Below are 19,156 nucleotides of genomic sequence, written 5' to 3'. Positions count from 1 at the left end.
TTTGCCTGGTGCATGTGATGGGCATCTTGCATTGCAATTGTTAGTACAGTAGCGCTGTAGGCAGCTATACTGGGAAGGGCAAAATAGCGCACTAACAAAAGACATGTCGCTGCTATCCCTGCTCGCCATGCGTCTGTGTCCCATTGATCGCCGCGAGATCGCCAACACAGAGGTGGGGTAAGCGGAGCGCCTAAGCACTAACAGAGAGACGCTAAAATACCATGGACGTCGTCACCATTTCCAAAAGCCGACAAAAATTCGTTTTCTATTCAGTTTCTTACACCACGACATCTCTGGACGTGTTCAACTATGGAGGGCAATCTTCCAAACCAGTCGTGGCCTTCGCCATGGCATCACATCCTGCCGTCACCTTCGCAGCAGGGGACGGACAACAACCTCAACGCCCCTGCTGCTACCTCTACCGCCGCCGCCAACGACAACCCCCATCACCGCCAGACGCCTAGGTCACACGCAGAACCGCTGGACCTGGACGCTTATACCCCCGAAAGCCAGTCCTTCTGCTCGGCTACTACAGAGGCCAATTCGGAGCGCATGGCAGAATACATGGCGTCGCAACAACGTCGGCATCCCTTCTCTCCCCTCCTCTCTATACTGGCTCGAGTCGATACTGACGAGAGGGACGTCGCAGATGAAGTCAATAATACCTCACCCGAACAAACAAGCCCCCTCGTCCATCTCCCTCCCGAACTCCTCGAAGGCATCTTTGACCACCTCTCTGCCATCGACCTGGTCGCTGTCTCGGCCACCTGCCGTCATCTGCGCACCATCGCCACGTCCGAGTTTCGCTGGCAAGGCCTCGTCCAGGAAAACGTGCCTGGCTACCGAGTAACCTCCTGCTACCCCTACACGTCGTTCCGCCAGCTCTACAAAGCCCACGACCCGCGCTGGTTCCTGCCCAAATACAAGATATGGTTTGCCGACGACAGCCTCTACGGCCGTCTGATCATCGCCCGCTTCGACCAGCGCCGCGGCTGCATCGAAGGCTACCAGCTCGTCGCCTCGGTGCCCAGCCACCTCTGGGACGACGATCTACTGGTTAACGACCACCCGATTCGCAAGCACGACTTCCGCGTGGGTCTACACCTGGATCATCCCGTCTTTCATCTCGATCCCGAAAACCAATCGCCCGAAAGCGACAACGCCACGGTCCGATCCTGGCAAGAACTCGATTCCGAACGCTACAAAGACGACCCTAGCCGACCCAAACCACACTTCAAAGTCGAAGTCCGCGCCCAAGGCGGCTCCTCCCTGTCGGCCGGCTCCCGCAGCCGTTCCTTCCACACCAACTTCTTCCTCGCCAAAGCCCAACGTCTGCACAATGTCATCCACGACGCCCAAGATCTCATGGACGCCCACGACGTCCGCGACCTGCTCCATGCTGACCTCAGCCGCTCCCTCTCTCCGCGGGACTACCTCATGCGAAGCGCCATTCCGGGCATTGGAGGCGGCGACGGCCTGCGCAACGCTGCGCCCCACCACGGCATGATGACCATTCTACGCGACAAATACTGGCCGCCGCCCACGATCGAGGCTCCTCATAGAGTGGCTAACGTTGGGCCGGTGGGTGTGCACGGGGGTTATAACGCCGAGGCCACGTCCAAGATTCTGCAGAGCCCGCCTGCCACCCGGGCGGAGATTAGCGACCATGCGTTCCACTTGAGGAGGTGGGTGGAGTTTGGAAGGGTGATGAGGGCGCATATTGGCGAAGAGCTGGTGACGTACTCGACGCTAGACGAGAAGTTGTATACACCCACGCCCGAGAAGCCATACAGGGGGATCTTTGTGGGACATTATGGGCCGCATGGGTGCGAGTTTATTTTGATGCATCAGCCTGATGATGATCCGAGCATACAAGATGCAGAGATAGAAAGGCGGGAGAATGAGACGGATGAGGAGTTTCAAAAGAGGAAGCTAGAGTCCAAGGTTTATAAGGGTGGGTTGGCGGGGATCAAGCTTACTGGCGACCCGAATGTGCCCAGGGGGGAGTATACCTTTGTCGCAAAGGACATTGGGGAGGAAGGGTTTGTCAAGGTTGCAGATGAAGAGGAGTTTCGAGGGGCAAGGGTAGTCAAGGCCAAGGGCCATGTGGCCGAACATAACTTTCGGGATGGTAAGTGCTTTTTTCTGAGTCCTTAGTATCACATCCATCTGCTGGAAGAGCAAGGGGGAGGGAGTGCTAACGACCAAACAGACGACTGGATAGACTGCGACCTCTTTTTGGCCTCCCACAATACGTTGGCCCTCCACTGGCACCGATGGGATATGACGAGCGTTTTTGAGAGGGTCGATATTGACAAGTTCATCGTTCCCGAGTGAGTATGTTTTGCGTAACTACGTACCTTGCTGCTAGCGATGATTTTGTTTTGCATTTCGAAGCCTGTTTTGTCTCGGTGTCACGGCACGGTAATGACTTACGAGGCAATGGTAGGTTGTTTGATGGGCCATGGTTCATGTTGTGAAGTTGAGGAATGTTCACATGAGGGTTGGTCATGATTATGAAGTGGGTTGCAGGGAAAAGCTACAGGACTGGCGACTTTGAATAAAGGATGTTTGTGGGACTACGACTGGATGACCTGGGTACACATTTGGACGGCGTTTGGGGGGGGGTCTTCCGGACCGCTGGGCAGTACTTTAGGAGTGTATATGGGTCATACGGGGTAAGAAAGACAAAGCCCAATACCTAGAACAACAGCAAAAAGCTACTACATACGGTGCTGTTGTCTGGTTCCCGCTGTGATGTTCATGTTGCCGCCGCCGACTTCCGTAGACGTCAACATTGGCTACTTACCGATAACCGCGCCCGCCGCGGCCCCTACTTTACCGTTCGTACCCCTGCTTTCCTTCCCAGTCGTCCCAGCGGTCATAGCGCCAAGACAAGCGCTGAACGAGGTCAGCGGATGCAACGCTACAGGACCCGCCCAATGGACCCCCCTGACGTCAAGCGATCCATCCCCTACGTTAACGGCAATTGACGGGTCAAGCAGGCACTTCTTCTTCTACATTTGTTCCAAACAAGCACCTTGTTGGCCACATGCAGCCAGTCATCCAGTCAGCCAGCCATGCTTCCCATTCCCATTACCCAACGCGATTCAGGTACAGGTACGATAGCTAGCTAGGGTAGGTCGGTACCATCTTGACCGACTATCACTTGACTGACTGGACCGGTTGTAGCACGCAGCACGCAGGTCGGCAGCATGTACGAGCTGCGTGTCTTGTCGAAAGTGGCTGGATTATCGGGGAACCCGTGACCACTTGTCGATTTGTTTGTTTGTTTGTTATCGTGCGTTATACCGACGACGGCGGTGTGTGGACGCGCTGGTAGGTAATGATAACGAGCAAAGGTAACAGGAAGGATTCTGGGAAAGTCTACAAGTCTGGACGAGGAGTGGTGATCCTGCCACTTATAGGTACAAGTACAACAAGTCCTCCCCTTCCAACTTGCTCTGGTTGTTCTACCTCCACCTAACCTGTGGGACTCCTTACCTTTTTCAAGTCTTGCCTTTCTTTTTTTCCATGGTTGGCGAATTCTGTCTCTTTCTTTTTCCTTCCTACCCCCATTCCTTTGCCAACAACTGAACCAGTCAATGCGTGTATCCTCATCGTTGCTGGCGCTTACATCCGGTTCTCGGTGAATAGCTGACGGGACAAAAGATACGGCACTCGGACGAAGACCGATGATATAATAGACGACGACATCGACATACATAACCAGCACAGACAGACAGCTGTACAGCTTGCAGGACCTCACACGCAATGGCTTCTGCACGGCCTGCCGCCCGCCTCGCAGGCGACCTTCTCCGACTTGCACCTCGCCGACCTACACCACTAGTACCTACACCACCAACGACAACCGTCTCGAACTCATGTCGCTCCTTTACGATACGCACCCGCTTTCTTCACGACCGTGCCTTTTCTGTTCCTACTACGCCGAACCCCAAAAAACTGCCGAAACATGATGCTCCTCGAGGTCCAAAGGATCGACAAACCCGAACCCCTCCCCGACAAGCGCGCGCCGCGCCCACAAGTCTGGCCGTAGGCGCTGGCGTTGCTGTCTTGGCTTCCTACCTCTACAACCGTGATCGCGAACATGACAACAAGAGCAAGACAAAAGTTAAGCTCAATAGCAACCAGACCGGTCGAGACAAGGATCCAGATAAAGAACCACTACCACCGCCCTCTCCAGAGGAAGAAAGTTCCCAACGACCCAACGAAATCACCGACGACCTCCGTGAACCCCTCTCTCGCCCCCGCTACCGCCTCTCCGAAATCCGATCCCAGCACTCCTCTACCTCCAACACTCCCTGGGTCACCTACGCCGACAAAGTCTACGACATCACATCCTGGGTCGGCGCGCACCCAGGCGGGGACGTGATTCTGCGGGCGGCCGGTGGTCCAATCGAGCCGTACTGGGACATCTTCACGATCCACAAGACCTCGCCCTACGTCCGCGACATTCTGGAACAATACTGCATTGGGTATATCCACGTGGATGATCTAGACCCCGTGACAAAAAGGCCAAAGATGGACAAAATAGAAGACCCGTTCGAAAAAGATCCCGAGAGGGATGAGCGGCTGGTGACGCATACGGCGAAGCCGAGGAACGCCGAGACTCCGTCCGACTTGGTGGGAGCAGACTTCAAGACGGATGAAAACGTGTTCTACGTGCGGCATCACATGTGGGTGCCTGTTGTGGATGATGCCCCAGAAGAGAAGCATGTCCTCAGCGTGGAGTTGCCGGACGGAGAGACACGGGGCTACACCCTCAAGGAGTTGAAGGAGAGGTTTCGGAGACACAAAGTCACAGCGACGCTGCAGTGCTCGGGCAACAGACGGAACGATATGACGCGCCACGCGGGCAAGACGAACGGGCTACAATGGGGCGTGGGCGCTATCAGTAATGCGGAGTGGGAAGGCGTCTTGTTGAGGGATGTGTTGAAGGATGCAGGGTTGAAGGTCGCCGATCCATCTACTGCTACTGCCGTTCCTGTCCAGCCATCTTCCTCCCCATCGTCCAACTCTGACGGCGGCGACGACATCCCTTCCCAAAAGGACCTTCATGTCCAGTTCTCCGCACTCGAAGCTTACGGCGCCTCCATCCCCTTGTCCAAAGCCCTCGATCCTACCGGTGATGTCCTCCTCGCCTTCGACATGAACGGGCGCGCTCTACCTCGCGATCACGGATTTCCTCTGAGGGCCATTGTTCCCGGTCATGTGGCTGCTCGCTCGGTCAAATGGTTAAACAAGATTGTTGTAAGCGACGAAGAGAGTCCAAGCCAGTGGCAACGAAGAGATTACAAAAGCTTTGGACCGAATGAGGGCGCGAACCCGGATTGGGAGCGGGCGAGGAGTATACAGGAGATGCCAGTCACGTCAGCAATCACGGGGGTTTGGGTAGGGAGTGATTGTTTGAAGGGCAAGTACCAGAGCGATGATAATAAGCAAAAAGAGACCACCGTCGATTTGGCCGGGGTGGATGGGCTGAAGGTTGGGTGCTCCAAGACTGCTACCACCACTACCACCCCATCCCCATCTCCCATTGAAACCAACCCCCAAATCCCCATCACCATGCAAGGCTACGCCTACTCAGGCGGCGGCCGCGCCATCGCCCGCGTGGACGTCTCCCTCGACAACGGACGGACATGGGATCAGGCAGAGCTGATTGACGATTGTAACAACCCTGCGACTCCCTGCTACGGCAACAAAACGTGGACGTGGAAGCGGTGGAAGTATTCCAGCCATCTACCCCCGGCTTCTTCTTCTTCTATCGTTCCCAATCCCAATACCACCACGACGAACGCCAGCGAGGAGGGTAGTATTAAGGATGATAAAAATCAAAACTGCACAACCTTGATAGTCAAAGCTATCGATGAAGCCTACAATACCCAACCCGAGTCTCACGCCGGGATATATAACGTGCGAGGTAATTTGGCTACGGCATGGCATCGCGTGAGGATTTGTCCGGAGTGTGTTACTTGTCCTGATGGAGAAGGAGGAAGAGGAGGAGGGAAGGGGGTCAAGTGGGTGACGGGGAAGGTGGTTGGGTGTGGGTTTGAGAAGGAGGTTGAGGAGGCAAGGGAGAGGAGGAAGGAGGGACAAGGGAAGGAGAAGGGTGAGCGGTAGGTCAGGGAAGTTTGGGAGGCAAGTGTGTGATAATTAATTGGAAATGGGATGGATGGGTAGTGTAATGAGGTGTTTGGGAGTGATGAAAGGGCATTTATTTGCTCGTGGACTGATTGATTACGGTTATGATTTTGCAAGGAAGGAAGCATGAAGGGCCCTGAGATCTGGAGCGGGCAAGCAAGGGTCCAACGAGGCTTGGCTGTTTTGGGTATACCGGAACTGACAGCGAGACTGGGTTATGGAGTTGAGGTAAACGTCATGGCATTGATCATAGAGTAGCATCTTTTTAACAAGTAATGTTTAAGTTCTCTCGTATGGTATGAGTATGGGTTGAGGATTTCAGCCTACCTAGGTAAACACGTTTATGAACTCGAATTGGAACACAGACAACCTGTTGACGACAAGAACTTCACAGGTCACGACTGGGCACTTATCAGAGTGTAGAAGGCTCAGTAAGGAAAGCAATAACGTAAACTGATATCTAAAACGAGAAAATAAACTAACGTACCAAGAGAAAGAGATGAGAGATAAATAGCTGATAAACCAACCCGTAAGAACGATACTTGAATCGACAAACGCCATCCATCCATCTCCAAACCAAAGACCAAATCCGTTTACCTACATCCTCACTCGCTCACGTTTACTCTCCAAAGACCTACTAAACTATAGAACCAGGATACTCCCGCGCCAACGCCTCCAAAGTCTCATCCGTTACTCTTCCCGGCGGTCCCGGCCGTTTCCTTTTCTCCTGCCTCTCCTCCTCGCTCACACTCTCCTCCTCCCTCACACTCTCCTCATTCACACTCTCCACCGCCTCCATCGACCCATGGATCTTCAACCTCCTCACCACTGCCCGCTCATTAGAGGTAGCCAACCTCTTCCTCTCCCTTTCTTCTTCTTCTTCTTCCTTCTCCTGCTGCCTCCTCCGCTTAAGCCGCTTAATGTACTCCAGCTCATCTAATTCTGCATCCATATCCGGCAAAAAGGGGTCGTTGTCGTTGTCGTCGTCCACGTTTTGTAATTTCCGCTGCTCATGTCGCGCCAGCCTGTAGTCTTCCATTTGTCTCTCCTGTCTTGCGAGTCTGGCTGCTTTGAGTTGGCCTTCTATGATGCGCTGGACTTCTTCTTCTACGTCCACTTTTTTGGGGGGCGGTAGGGTTCTTTTGACGCGTTTCTTGGGGTGGGCGTCGGAGCGGGAGCGGGAGCCGTAATGGGAATAAGGTTGGGGTTGAGGAGGGGGAGGGGGGGATGGGGATTGGGGTGGAGGGGATTGAGGGGGTTGAGGGGGTTGAGGAGGGGGTTGAGAGGGTTGGAGAGGGTCAGGAGACGTGCCTTTGCCGAAGAGGCGGGGGTTGGGAGAGAGAGAGACTTTGGGGCGAGTACGCCCATGAGCGCGGCCGCGGCCGCGAGAGCGAAGCTTAGATGGGGTGGAGTTGGTGTTGGTGTTGGACTCGTCGCCGCCGCCAGAGCCGAAACCGGAGGGAAGTTGCATCATTTTGGCGTTTAGACCTCTGCTCTGGGTGCCGGTAGAAGTGGGGGAGTCAGGCGCGTGGAGGACCTTGACTTTCATTGCTTTGAGGGCAGGCAACGGGTTAGTCGGGGGTCGTTCTTGATCGTCTGCTTCTTGGTCTTGGTCTTCTGGGGCGGTGGCGCTCACGGGGCTTTGTGCTTCTTCTTCCTCTCCCGCTTCTTCTTCTTCTCCTTCTTCACCACCCTCCTCCTCCTCTTCTTCCGACTCGTCGGCATCATCCACAGCGGCGGCTTGCTTGGCTTTGCCTCTGGTGGTTACACCACCACGCGCGGCAGCCTTCTTAGGAGCTGCCTTCTTCTTGCCCTTCTTGGGCTCTTCGTCAAAAGCTTCCTCATCCTCAGAGCTCGACGTCGTGGCGTCCGAGTTTGGTTCCCTGATGCCATGGATGGTCGGTAGAATCTTGGGCGGGGCCTGGAGAATGACTTTCTCAACGAAGGAGCCCTGTGCTGCCGCGGCTGCCTTGGCTGCGGCCTTTTGGGCTGCCGCTGTCAGGGCGAGGGTTTTGGCAGGCCTGGGCGGTTTGACCGTGGAGTTCTCGGTTGTTGGTGGTGGCGTAGGCTCCCTTTCCTCTTCTTCCTCTTCTTCCTCTTCTGACTCATCAACTACTTCATCACCGGGGAATGTTACAACCTCATGTGGCTGGGGCCAGAGTGAGATATCAAGTGGGTCGGCGGCTGTGGTTTGTTAGTTGGTGATTCTGACCCAAAAAATACGCAAGACGGAACAATGAGAAAATTGGGGAAGACATACCAACATCCGAGACATCAGACTCATCCGAATGGTCCTTCGGAGGTTTGTAACTAGGGTCCTCCGACTGGAACGGCGCCAGCTTCTTCTTGCCTCCCTTGCCCGTAGGCCTAAACGAAACCTTTGGCACTTTGACTTCCGGCTCTGCCACTGTCTTGGTTTTCTTGGCTGCCGATGGGCGCGGTACGCTTTCATCATCTGCATGCTTGTTATTAAATCTTGCTGCTGAGACCGACAGTATAAAAAGACTCTTACCAGACATGAACTCCGAAGAATGATCTGATGGATCCCAACTCCAAGTAGGTTTATAGGTAGGGTCGTCTGACGTGAAAGGGGCCCGCTTTCGTTTGCCTCCTGCACGCGCGGGTCTGTCAAACAAGATTGTTAGCTCAAGAACAATTTTCACACATCAAACAGTGATATAAAAAGAAAACACAAACTCACCGTTTGCCAGCCTTCTTCCCAGCCGGCTCATCCTCCGACGAAATCGACAAATCACTCATCTCCTCATCCTCATCATCCTCCTCCTCCTCCTCCTCAGGTTTCACCTCCTCCACCACATCCGCAAACCTCGCCTTCTTCGCAGCAGTCTTCGCAGCGGTAGTAGCCGGTCCCGGGCCGCCTTGTGTGACATTTGCAAACAGGCCAGCAGGAACGACAGTCCCCATCGTCAAATCCGTTGCCCCAGCAGGTCCAACCCTCTCCCCCTTCCTCGCCCTCAACGGCTGCCTCCCCCCGGTCGCCACCGACCTCCCCTGCCACTGCTTGAGTGGGATCACGCCCTGTGGCACATCCACACGCGCCGTCTTTGCGCCATTGGGAATCCCGTAGTAGTAAGCACGGCTGGATACAGGGTGAATGGGGCCAAACGTCGTCTTGTCGTCTTGCGGCTTCCTAACGCATGAATCAATGTGTCGCTGCGCCGCTACGCTGTCGACGACCTTGGTTCCGTCAGCGGAAGTAGTCATTTCCATCTCCAGCCCGCACCAGGGGCAGAAGCGGACGTTAAAGGAACTGCTGTTGTGGCCTTTGCCGCCGCAGTGGCCTCTGCAGAAATGCGCATGTTTCTCGCGGTCGGCGATTTCGAGCCTGCGCAGCTCGAGACCGCACTGCGCACAGAAATCGGGTTTGATGCCTGGCCCGCGAGCGACGTCGGGGTGCTTGTGCGCTTTGGCGGAGGACGGATCGTCGGTGTTGATGCGCTGGCCGCAGACGGTGCAGGACTTCCACGGGTGAATTTCGTGGTGGGCAGCGCCGGGGTAACAAACGAGGTCGTGGTGGAAGCGGTCGAGCTTTGCAGACAGGACCGAGTGGTCACGGCCGCAGCGGCAGCAGAAAAACCAGGACAGCTCGCGCTTAAACTGGAAGGGGTTGGGATGGTCGTCGTAGGAGGCGGCATTGACGGGGCGGCTGGTTTGAAGGGCGCCGAGGATGTCGGCGTGCTTGGAGGCGAAGTGCTGGAAACGCTGGGCGACGGTCCAGTGCTGGTAGAGAGGGTCGTGGCAGAAGTTGCACTTCTCGGCGGTGTGGGCGGCTTTGATGTGTCGCGCCATGAGGCCGCTGCCGAAGGGAAAGGCGGCGTCACAGCCCGGGAAGTGACACTTTTCCTCGCGTTCAAGCATGATGGTGCGCAGCTCGAAGTATTTTTGTTGAAGAAGGCGAACTTCCGAGGGCGTGAGGACGCCGTTGGCTAGACGCGGGGTGTTATCGAACTTGCAGTCTAGGAGCTGGTCGATGGGAGGGATGTGGACAGGAATGCCCTTGACAAAGTCCACGGTGAGCGGGTTGGCATAGCTGAACTCCCGGAGGAAGCGGCCCTTTTCGCTCGGGTTCATGGCATTGATGTCCAGTTTGCTGGAAGCACTGAAGACGCCCGTATGAGTGGGACGTGGAGGTGGCAGGTTGGAGGCGAAACCCATCGGATTTGGGTTATGTTGATTCACCGCTGTCTGTGGTGTCCGCGACTGCTGAGAAGCAGTAGTACCAGGGACAGGCCGAGGCTGATGGTCTGATGGCTGGATAGTCCTCAGTTCGCCATGACTCCAGGGCACTTGTTCAGCCCAGAGCTGGTAGTCACGACCAAAGCGAAGGATGTTCCCGTTGGGAAGATCATCCTTGTTATGGAGACTGCTGTAGAGAAGATTGGCGTCCGTCTTGTAGATATCGCGGTAACCAAAAGGCTGGGCGAAGATATCACCAAACACTGAACATGTTAGCAAACTGCTTTCAGAAGCAAACTCTGGAGAGTACTCACCATCAAACTGATCATCATAGACCTGCACAACCAGCTCCGGCCAAACAATCATATCCCGAATCTTGTACCACTCCAACTCCGTGGTAGTAGGCAGCACCACCAACATCGGCGCGCCGTCGAGCTCATTCTGCGTCAGTCTCACCCTTGAGCTCTCAGCATAGTAATCAACCGAGTACCTTCCGGAGATCCACAACTCCGCAATCAGCCTGCGGAACTCCGCGAGGCTCGTCTCCCTCGGATTCCAGTCCAACGACTGCTCAGTATCCTCATCGCAGACCAGGGCATGGTCCCAATACACCGGCTGCAGCGTGATAAACTGCGGGAACATATCCACGCCATTCCTAGCTGGCGGCACGCCCGGCTTCTCCTTTAGCCAGTTATACCACTGCTCAAGCAGTTCAGCAACACGCTGGACGCCCTGCTTGTCCAGTTTGCCGGTTGAGTCGACGGAGATGAGCACCTCCGACTGTTCCCGCGCATCGGCGAGGAACGACTCGCCGGGGAGGTGTACCTCGATGTGCTTGAGGTCCTGCACCTGTTCTAAGCCGAGACCGGACTCAAGCATGTTGCTAATCTTGGCGTAGACGCGCTTGGAGTCCTTGAACTCGGAGTGCAAGATTGCGCAGTCGTCGCTGTACACATACGAGACGCCGGGCACGAACAGGTGCCAACGGTCGATGTTGCCGCTAGGTGACTCGGAAGTCCACGCCCGCAGCACGATCGGTTGGTTACGCGAGTCCTTGTGGGCTTGCAAGATGGAAGTCCATTGGTTGAAGTTGAAGGTCAACCCGCCGTACGTGCCGTAGGCATTGTCGTTGCCGCCATTACGAGGGTCGGACGTAGTTTTGACGCCAATGTACACGTCGGGAACAAAAGGATGGCCGGGACGGTTGGGGATGCGGCCGGCGCACAAAACACGACAAGCTTGTGTCATCCAGGGAGCAAACTGGTTGGTGTGCACATCCGCCGCTGACGGATCTCCGACGATAGGCATGCGGAGGTAGGCGACGTCCGGACGGTTCATGTCCGGCATGCCGTCCCACTCAAGAACCAGCTTGGCGACGTTGTGCATGTTGGCCGGCTCCCATTGATAGGGCACGGGATCACCGGGACCAGCGACGAAGAGCACCTTTTGGTGCGCCAGGGGCGATCCGCTGGTGTCGTCGCCCAGCGAGCCAAGGTGTCCGACGACCCAGTTCCAGGCAATGTGGTCGTTGCTGTAGTCGCCAGGTCCTTTGCAGGCGACGTCGAGAGAGTTCCTGTCGTTTCGCAGGAAGGCCTCCTTTTGGGCTCGGGTCTTGTACTCCTTGTTCCTGTCGAACACGTAGAGCTTGTATGAGGCACCAGCTCGGACGCCAAAGCCCAAAAGACGATCGACGGCGTCAACAAAGGTGTTGAGCGTGTCGATACGGAACCAGACAATGCCCTGGTAACCGTAGAGTGGGATCCACAGATTCTCGAACCCGCCTCTCTCGCCTTCAAGTCGGCTTTTGAGGCCCTCCTTGTGGTGATCAGTCTGCGCAAAAGCAAAGAAAGCCTCGGTGGAGAGGCGGTGTTTGCCGCGGTCGATGTCTTTAAAGACGCCGCCGATGTCCTTGAGAGGACCTCCGCCGCGAAGAGAGACGAGGGCGTTTTCTGGGGATGGGACAAGATCCACGGGCTCATCAATATCCATTGAGTGCTCTTCATCCTCGTCGACTTCGTCCTCTTCATCCTCATCATCAAAATCACCACCGCCACGCAGGCCGATGCTAAAGTCGAACCTATCCGGCATATCTACACGCAACGCATCAGCGTTTATGTAGTCTCCCTCAGGATCGAGTTCCTTAAGTGTCGGCGGGAACTTAGGCAGAGCGTTGTACGTCTCCAAGACCGGATCCGGTTCTGTTTTTACATCAACCGTTAGCAGCACATTCAAACCGGTAGGTAGGCAGAGACGACTCACCTCGAACAGCATCTTTCTCAAAAACCCTCTTCCCATAACAATTCAAGAACTTGATCGGATCCTCTCTCGGCCTCCTAACAATATTCCCCATATCATCCTCTTCCTCATCATACCCCGGCCCACCCGTTTCGCTCTTACCTCCACCACTCATCTGCTGCTGCTGCTGCTGCTTCTTCTCCCACCACCTCCTCGTCTCGCTCTGTTCCCACCCCATCGGCGCAACCGGCAATCCAAAGTACAAACAAGTCAATTTGAACGCTAGATCGGCCTCCTTTGCCCACCCTTCGTTGTTATCCCTCTTTTTCTGCCAACCCTTCACCTCCCCCTTGACCAACCTCTTGTACCTCTCGCTGTTCTTCCCCTGCAACTCGGCCAACACGGGATTCTGCTCCCAATCAGCCGGCAGCAACAGGTCCCGATCCTCGGGACTGAACCGCGACTTGAGCAGCTCGTTCAGGGTAGAGGTGGGCGAGTCCAGGTGGGTGCGGATGGAATACAGATTAGTTTGAAAGGCGTCAGAGTGAGGAGTCACGGTGGGGTCGACTCGCCGATGGGAGGCGAGGCGGAGCTTGTTGTCGTGTTCCTCTTGCGCTTTGCGCTGGGCGAGAGCGGCTAGGCGTTGGTCACGCTTTTTGATGGCCAGTTCCGTGGGGGAGAGGGGAATGGCTGGGGTAGGGCGTTGGAAATTGAAGGAGGCGAGGTTGGAGGGATCGGTGCCGAAGAGGCGGGAGCCGTAAGGGTTTGTGATGGGAACGGACTTGGAGCTGTCCGCGGAGTCGATGGCTTTTTGGATGGTGGACTTGGTGGACTTTTCCAGGTTACCTGTTGAGTGAGCTCTGGGCTTGGTGACGCGGTTGGTGGGTTTGTTGGCGTTCTTCGGGCTCTTGCTGTTGCCTTTTTTCTTGTTGTTCTCGTTCTGGTCCTCTGTGTGGTTCCGAAAGAAGGGAAGTCCCCAAGGCATGATGGTTGTTCCCGCACTCGTTTGGGTTCGGACTAGGTCTTCTACAGGTGTTGTAGATGAGCCTAGTCAAACCGCACTAACAACTTTTGATGATTTGTTTACTTGTTGCTGTTGCTGTTGATCAACGATGAGAATTGTTTATGAACGGCGTACAGCTTAATTGACGAACGGAGGAAGAAAAGAAGAGAGAAAAAGGAAGAGAAGGACATTGAGGGGAAATGGTGATTGTAGGGGATAAACAACCATTTCAAGGCATTACATCGGACAAAGAGACAAACGAGGGCATTATTCTTCCCCTTCTTCCTTTGGCCCCCTTCGAAAACAAGTGAAGGCGTTTGCGTCTGCGTTTGTGGAAGTGGGTGGCCCATTGAAGGGTAAGCTGTACTGCTGGCAGTTTCTGTGGGTCATGCTTTAGCTAGAGGTAAACTTCTTTGTCTAAAGTCAAGGACGGGAACCTTCGAGGGAGAGCTGGAGTTGCTGCATGCGAACATTGGGAAACCTGGGAGACAAAGAAACAGGCCGGCAGCTCGAACCAAGCATTGACAACCAGGTGTGTTTTGTTTGCTCCGGAATGGGCAATTGACACTTGACCAATCCGTCGGCAAGGGGAGAGAACAAAGCCATCATTGTGTCGAGCTCTCGTTGCGACGGGAACGTCGTCGTCCTCACATCGGTCAGTGGACTGTGCCCGAAGGGGACAACTTGTCTGTCTCTCTTTCAGGCCCCGACCAGTTGCTAACTAGACCCCATGGCTTCATGGCAGCAGAAGTAAGAGTTTGAAAGAGAAAGGAACAGTAAGTCAAGGAATCAATAAGTCGCGAGTGTCGTGGGCTGACAATTGGATTCTCTCCAGCTTTGTCTGTGGTGTTGATGTTTGAGAGTGGAAATGTCGATACACGGATGAAGCTGCGAGGGAGAACAACACAGGTCTGTGCTTGGCGGCGGCAAACGGTACGCTAACCCTAACCCCTGGTCCAGCATCATCATCAACAAAGTGACAAAGAACATGGACACATCTCGACATCCAGCAATTCCACTGCCTCAAGTTAAAAGCGGAGAGTAAAAGGATAGCATTTCAAAGGATGAGTCTCAGTCGTTGTATGAATAGCTATATGAGCCCAAGCAAATACGTAGGAGTGAGTGGTAGACAGCGAGGGACGGACAACGTGTGAAGACATCAAGGGTATCTCGGGCAAGGCATGGATTCACAAGCTCTTCACGGGAATGGGAGCAGGTAATCGTGTCACTAATGCTCGAGGAATGGATATCCTACTCAAGTTACGGAAGATCAAACACCAAGCTGAGGAAACCGCCTTTTCCGCTATTTCAACCCTCGATTTGCTTCCATTTATACTGCATCATACCCATGTCATGCTTCCTTTGTATCTTCATTTTCCACTGGATCCCTTGCGCTCATGACTTTTCCGTCTTGCAAATGACTGGCACCCACAAGAGCCCAATTAACGTACAATAAAACTAGACGCCTGACAGCAAACGTGAAAGCTTGAATCACTCCCTCTTAAACCCTAGGACTCATTGCGGAATTTGGTCTCTAATCATCATCCGCATAGCCCGGTGCTCCTCCCGGCGTAGGGGCACCCAAGGCACCCGGTGTCGGCGCACTCACAGCATCACCGCCACTTCCCCAGCCACCCTGCCAGGCCCCAGGAGTGGGCGCGCTGACAGCAGCCGGCGTTGGGGCTGAATACGCACCAGGTGTAGGAGCGTTGAGTGCCGCGCCGGGAGTGGGCGCGCTTAGACCGCCACCAGGCGTGGGCGCATCGTAAGCTGAGGATGAGTTACCGCCGCCCGAAGCACCGGGCGTGTAGCCCCAGGCATCACCGCTAGCCCCAGGCGTAGGAGCAGAGGCACCGTAACCGGGCGTTTTGGAGCCCCAGCTGTCGGAGCCGGCCGACCAGGCTGGTGTTTTGGAGCCGTGGCCGAAGCTGTCGGGGGCGGGGGTGCGAGAACCCGAGTGCCACGCCGGAGTGCGGGATCCGATGCCACCGTAGGCGGTAGCGCCACCGTAAGGAGTGCGGCTGCCGTCGTAGGGGTTGACGGTACGGGAGCCGTCGTTCCACGCCGGTGTACGCGAGCCGCCAGCGTCGCGGTTCCAGGCAGGGGTACGGGCCGTGGCTAGTGACAATGTTAGCTTCATGCAAATGGTGATAAGAAAACATGACAACAGAAAACTTACACCGAGAAGAGCCCCACGCCGGTGTACGATCCGATCCGCCCGAAGCCATGGGGGTCCTGCTTCCAAACTCGCCGCCACCGCGTCCTCCTCCACCAAAGCCACCACGGCTGCCACCGCGCTGGTTGATGTCAATGGTCTTGCCAGTGACCTTGTCCTTGAAGCTCAAATCAGCCTTGGGAATGGTGATAATCTTTCCCCTAGAGTGCAGCTCCACACGAGCATGAGTGTCCGTTGTGTCCTTGACGATTCCGAGCAAGCCCTTGTAACCACCGCGTCTAATAACCACGGTTTGGTTAATGGCCCGATCAGGTCCGAAGGTTCGCGGAGCTGGCATTTGCTTGCCGCTAGCAGCGGGGTTGCGCTTCAGGGCTGGGTTCATCGCACTGAGATCTGGGCCCGCAGTAGCAGTGTTGCGACCACCCTTGGCCGCGACCGTGGTGACGCTGTTAGCCCGAGTGACGAAAACACCAGCATTCTCGTTGGTGGTTGTGGTGTGAAGGAAGATGTACGAGCGATGAATGTGAATGATCTTGCCCTGGCGTTGCTGGCCACCATATTCACGGACCACGTCGTCCAGCCTGATTTCGGAGCCGTTGCGGTCAGCAGCCACAGCAAACTTCCTCTTGGGGAGCTTGTTGGTGATTTGCGACGGCTGGACCTGTTTGGTATCGCCGTTCTGGTCGAGCACCACGACTGACTCGCGATCAACCTTAACGATGCAGCCGACAGTCGTAGCGTCCAACTGCACAAGATCCAAGAGGGAGTACTGTCCAAGAGAGCCTTGGCCACCAATGTCGGATGCCTCACGGAGGTCTTTGCTGAACACGGTGATCTCCGTGTTGGTCTGGTCTGTAAGGAGCGTGACTCTGTCGTCCACGATCTTGACAACCATACCAACTTCGTCACGGAACCGGCTGCCACCAATGACCTTGACGTGGTCACCAATCCTGAACCTCTTGCGCAGACCCTTGTTGGGGACGTCGATGGTCCGGCCAGCAAGATCACCCTCGGTAACCTGCAATGTGACAATGTCGCCTTGAACATTGGTGGCCTTGCCGATGACACCCTGCTGCTCGCCCTCATACACCTCGATAATATCACCAGGAACGTACGCAACACTCTTAGCGCTATCCTTGAGAGTAGCAGCAAGAGCCTTAAGATCGAGGTTCTCTGTACCGTCCTCGGCTCCACTGGCGAACTTGGTAACCTCCTCCAACGTAGGGTTGACATTCTTGACCTCGAGCTGCTGGATCTTGATGTCCTTCACCTGGAAACCGTTCTCGAAATCATCGCCGTTGTAGTTCCAGCTGTTGGTCTGCGGGTTCCCCTGGAGGTAACGGGGGTGTCTCTTGCGCGCCTCGGCTTCACTGAACAGACGCTGGGGAGGACGAGGGCCGGGCACACCAGGGCGCTTGCGCTTACCATCGGCCTGGAAGACGGGGTCATCCCTGACACCGTAGTCGAGTCTGGGAATGAAACGGACTCTGGCCTCGAGGCCGTTTTCTGTAACGTCGATAACCTGAGCAAGATCACCGGCGTGCTTGGCCGGCTTCTTGAGACGAACCCAAGCGCCAGGCTCCAGGTTAGGCGTCTTGATGACACGCAGGAGGTCGGGCATGTCCTTGATCTCGACAAGGTGCATGTTGCTCCTGGGATAAACGTTGAGAATGCCATCGAGAGCAACGAGAATATCGTTCTGTCTTTGAGCCTCAACGTAGATGTATCCCTTCATAACCGAGTTGATACCACCACGTTCGAAAGCAGCCGTGATGGGGACCTCGTTCTTGGTGCCCATTCGCTCTTCAATGCGACGCATAATCGAGAAGATGACCTCACGCTCCTTTCCTTCTTTACACCTGACGGCCCAAATGCTGGGGTCCTCGACACTGGGAAGAAGCAAGCGACGGGGCACAATGGCCATGTCTCCGTAACCTCGAGCCGGGGCGCGCTTGCCGTAGCGCTCACGCAGGATCTCTGCCTGTTTCTCAGCGTCGAGGCTGGCCTCCATCTCTCGGCGACGGTCGAGCTCGCGGTGTCTTCTATCATCGTTAAGGCGGCCGCTGTCGGCAATATCGTCAGGGTGGGCATTGTCGATGAAGTCCTCTATCTCTTCACCGTCGCCGACTTCGTCTTCTCCCTCGTCTTCGTCGTCAACTTCGGCTTCGATATCGAAGAAGGCAGCTCTACGGTCCTTGTTGCGGCGCTTGCGACGATTGCCCTGCAGACAAAAAGACAGCGGGTTAGCTAGGTCCCCGATGTGGCGACACGGGTAGGTTTGGCAGGTCATCTGCACCGGCACTTGTCTTGTGCTAGTTTGGCAAGCGTGGATGGGAGGGTGCCGCAGAATCGAAGTGTAAAGGGACATTGCTGTGATGCGAACTTACACCATGAACGTCATCCTCATCTTCCTCATCTTCCTCTTCCTCTTCATCCTCCTCTTCTTCCTCATCTATCTCCTCGTTCTCCTCTTCATCTTGCTCTTCATCCTCGTCATCGTCGTGGTGATCTCGACGCGATCGCTTGGCTGGGCGCGCGTCTTCCTCTTCGTCGTGTTCCTCTTCTTCCTCCTCTTCGTCTGGTACCGGGCTGCTAGCCTGCCTCACGGTCTTACCAGCGGGGCGGTGGTTGTGCGTGGTCTCTTCGTCGTTGTCGTTGTTCTCCTCGTCCGACATGTCGGCGGGGGCGGGGTTGAAGTTGTCATCGTCGGACTCGTCGTCGGCGCCGGCGAACTGCCAGCTGTTTGAGGCCATTCTGAATAATTATCTGGAAGAGAGCGGCGAGCGACAGGGGTGTCGTACAGTTGTACTACCAGCGGTCGCGCGTTGTGTCGAGGTGTGGGCGAGAAATGGGAAAGGAGAGAGGAAGGGAGAGATGGCCGTAGGTCGCGAGACGTGGGATTATATTTGTAGGTGAGAAATGGAAGATTGGCCGGCCTCGAGTTGATGGATGATGAGTGTGGGAAATGGACCGACTTTTGAGGCGTCGACTCGCTGTGAGTGTTCAGTTGCAGACTTGCAGCAGCACCGGGTCGTGAGGCGGAAAGAGAGCTGCACGGCCCACAACTGGATCCCCGGTGGACTTGGAAGCACGGACGGTCACACCTCCACCACCGCTGGACGGCAGGGGAGTGCTGCTGCCAAGCACTGGAATAAGCCGCTAGGCTATTCGCGGCCAAGGTCTCCGGCCGGCAAGACGGGAGGTTTTGCTCAGGTCATTCGACCAGGACCTTGCAGGCAGGTAGAGATACAGCATCCTCCATTCATTTGCGCACGTGGCTAAAGTACAAGTACAAGTACTTGGAGCTTGTATGCTATGTAGTGTACTGCGTAGAAGAGAGCGCTGCACCGTGATAACCTCCCTTTCGTTTGCCCTTGTCAACA

General features: G+C 55.5%; 4 protein-coding genes across 4 annotated transcripts; 2 read left to right on the top strand and 2 right to left on the bottom strand.

The window, feature by feature from the left end:
• Positions 1-252: 252 nt before the first annotated feature.
• B0T23DRAFT_390195 (uncharacterized protein) lies at positions 253-2,738 on the top strand. Its single transcript, XM_062837863.1, has 2 exons — positions 253-2,131; positions 2,213-2,738. The coding sequence occupies exons 1-2, from the start codon at positions 310-312 to the stop codon at positions 2,335-2,337; spliced, it is 1,947 nt and encodes a 648-aa protein (XP_062688263.1). The 5' UTR covers positions 253-309; the 3' UTR covers positions 2,338-2,738.
• A 944-nt stretch (positions 2,739-3,682) lies between these two features.
• Positions 3,683-6,175, top strand: B0T23DRAFT_46156 (Oxidoreductase, molybdopterin-binding domain-containing protein). The gene is made up of 2 exons (XM_062841295.1): positions 3,683-5,995; positions 6,082-6,175. The coding sequence occupies exons 1-2, from the start codon at positions 3,775-3,777 to the stop codon at positions 6,084-6,086; spliced, it is 2,226 nt and encodes a 741-aa protein (XP_062688262.1). The 5' UTR covers positions 3,683-3,774; the 3' UTR covers positions 6,087-6,175.
• A 419-nt stretch (positions 6,176-6,594) lies between these two features.
• Positions 6,595-13,799, bottom strand: B0T23DRAFT_436315 (uncharacterized protein). Its single transcript, XM_062840572.1, has 6 exons — positions 12,619-13,799; positions 10,674-12,557; positions 8,864-10,622; positions 8,675-8,787; positions 8,423-8,617; positions 6,595-8,346 (listed from the first exon to the last, which is right to left on the bottom strand). The coding sequence occupies exons 1-6, from the start codon at positions 13,577-13,579 to the stop codon at positions 6,800-6,802; spliced, it is 6,459 nt and encodes a 2,152-aa protein (XP_062688261.1). The 5' UTR covers positions 13,580-13,799; the 3' UTR covers positions 6,595-6,799.
• Positions 13,800-14,817: 1,018 nt separating this feature from the next.
• On the bottom strand, positions 14,818-18,815 carry B0T23DRAFT_347292 (transcription elongation factor spt-5). Its single transcript, XM_062835988.1, has 3 exons — positions 18,161-18,815; positions 15,777-17,994; positions 14,818-15,715 (listed from the first exon to the last, which is right to left on the bottom strand). The coding sequence occupies exons 1-3, from the start codon at positions 18,524-18,526 to the stop codon at positions 15,132-15,134; spliced, it is 3,168 nt and encodes a 1,055-aa protein (XP_062688260.1). The 5' UTR covers positions 18,527-18,815; the 3' UTR covers positions 14,818-15,131.
• Between the last annotated feature and the right edge of the window lie 341 nt (positions 18,816-19,156).

The sequence above is a fragment of the Neurospora hispaniola genome (genome assembly GCF_033458365.1).
Source record: "Neurospora hispaniola strain FGSC 10403 chromosome Unknown B0T23scaffold_10, whole genome shotgun sequence".
Taxonomy (NCBI): domain Eukaryota; kingdom Fungi; phylum Ascomycota; class Sordariomycetes; order Sordariales; family Sordariaceae; genus Neurospora; species Neurospora hispaniola.
The sequence above is the reverse complement of the archived record's forward strand: the minus strand, read 5'-3'. Positions and strand labels throughout refer to the sequence as shown.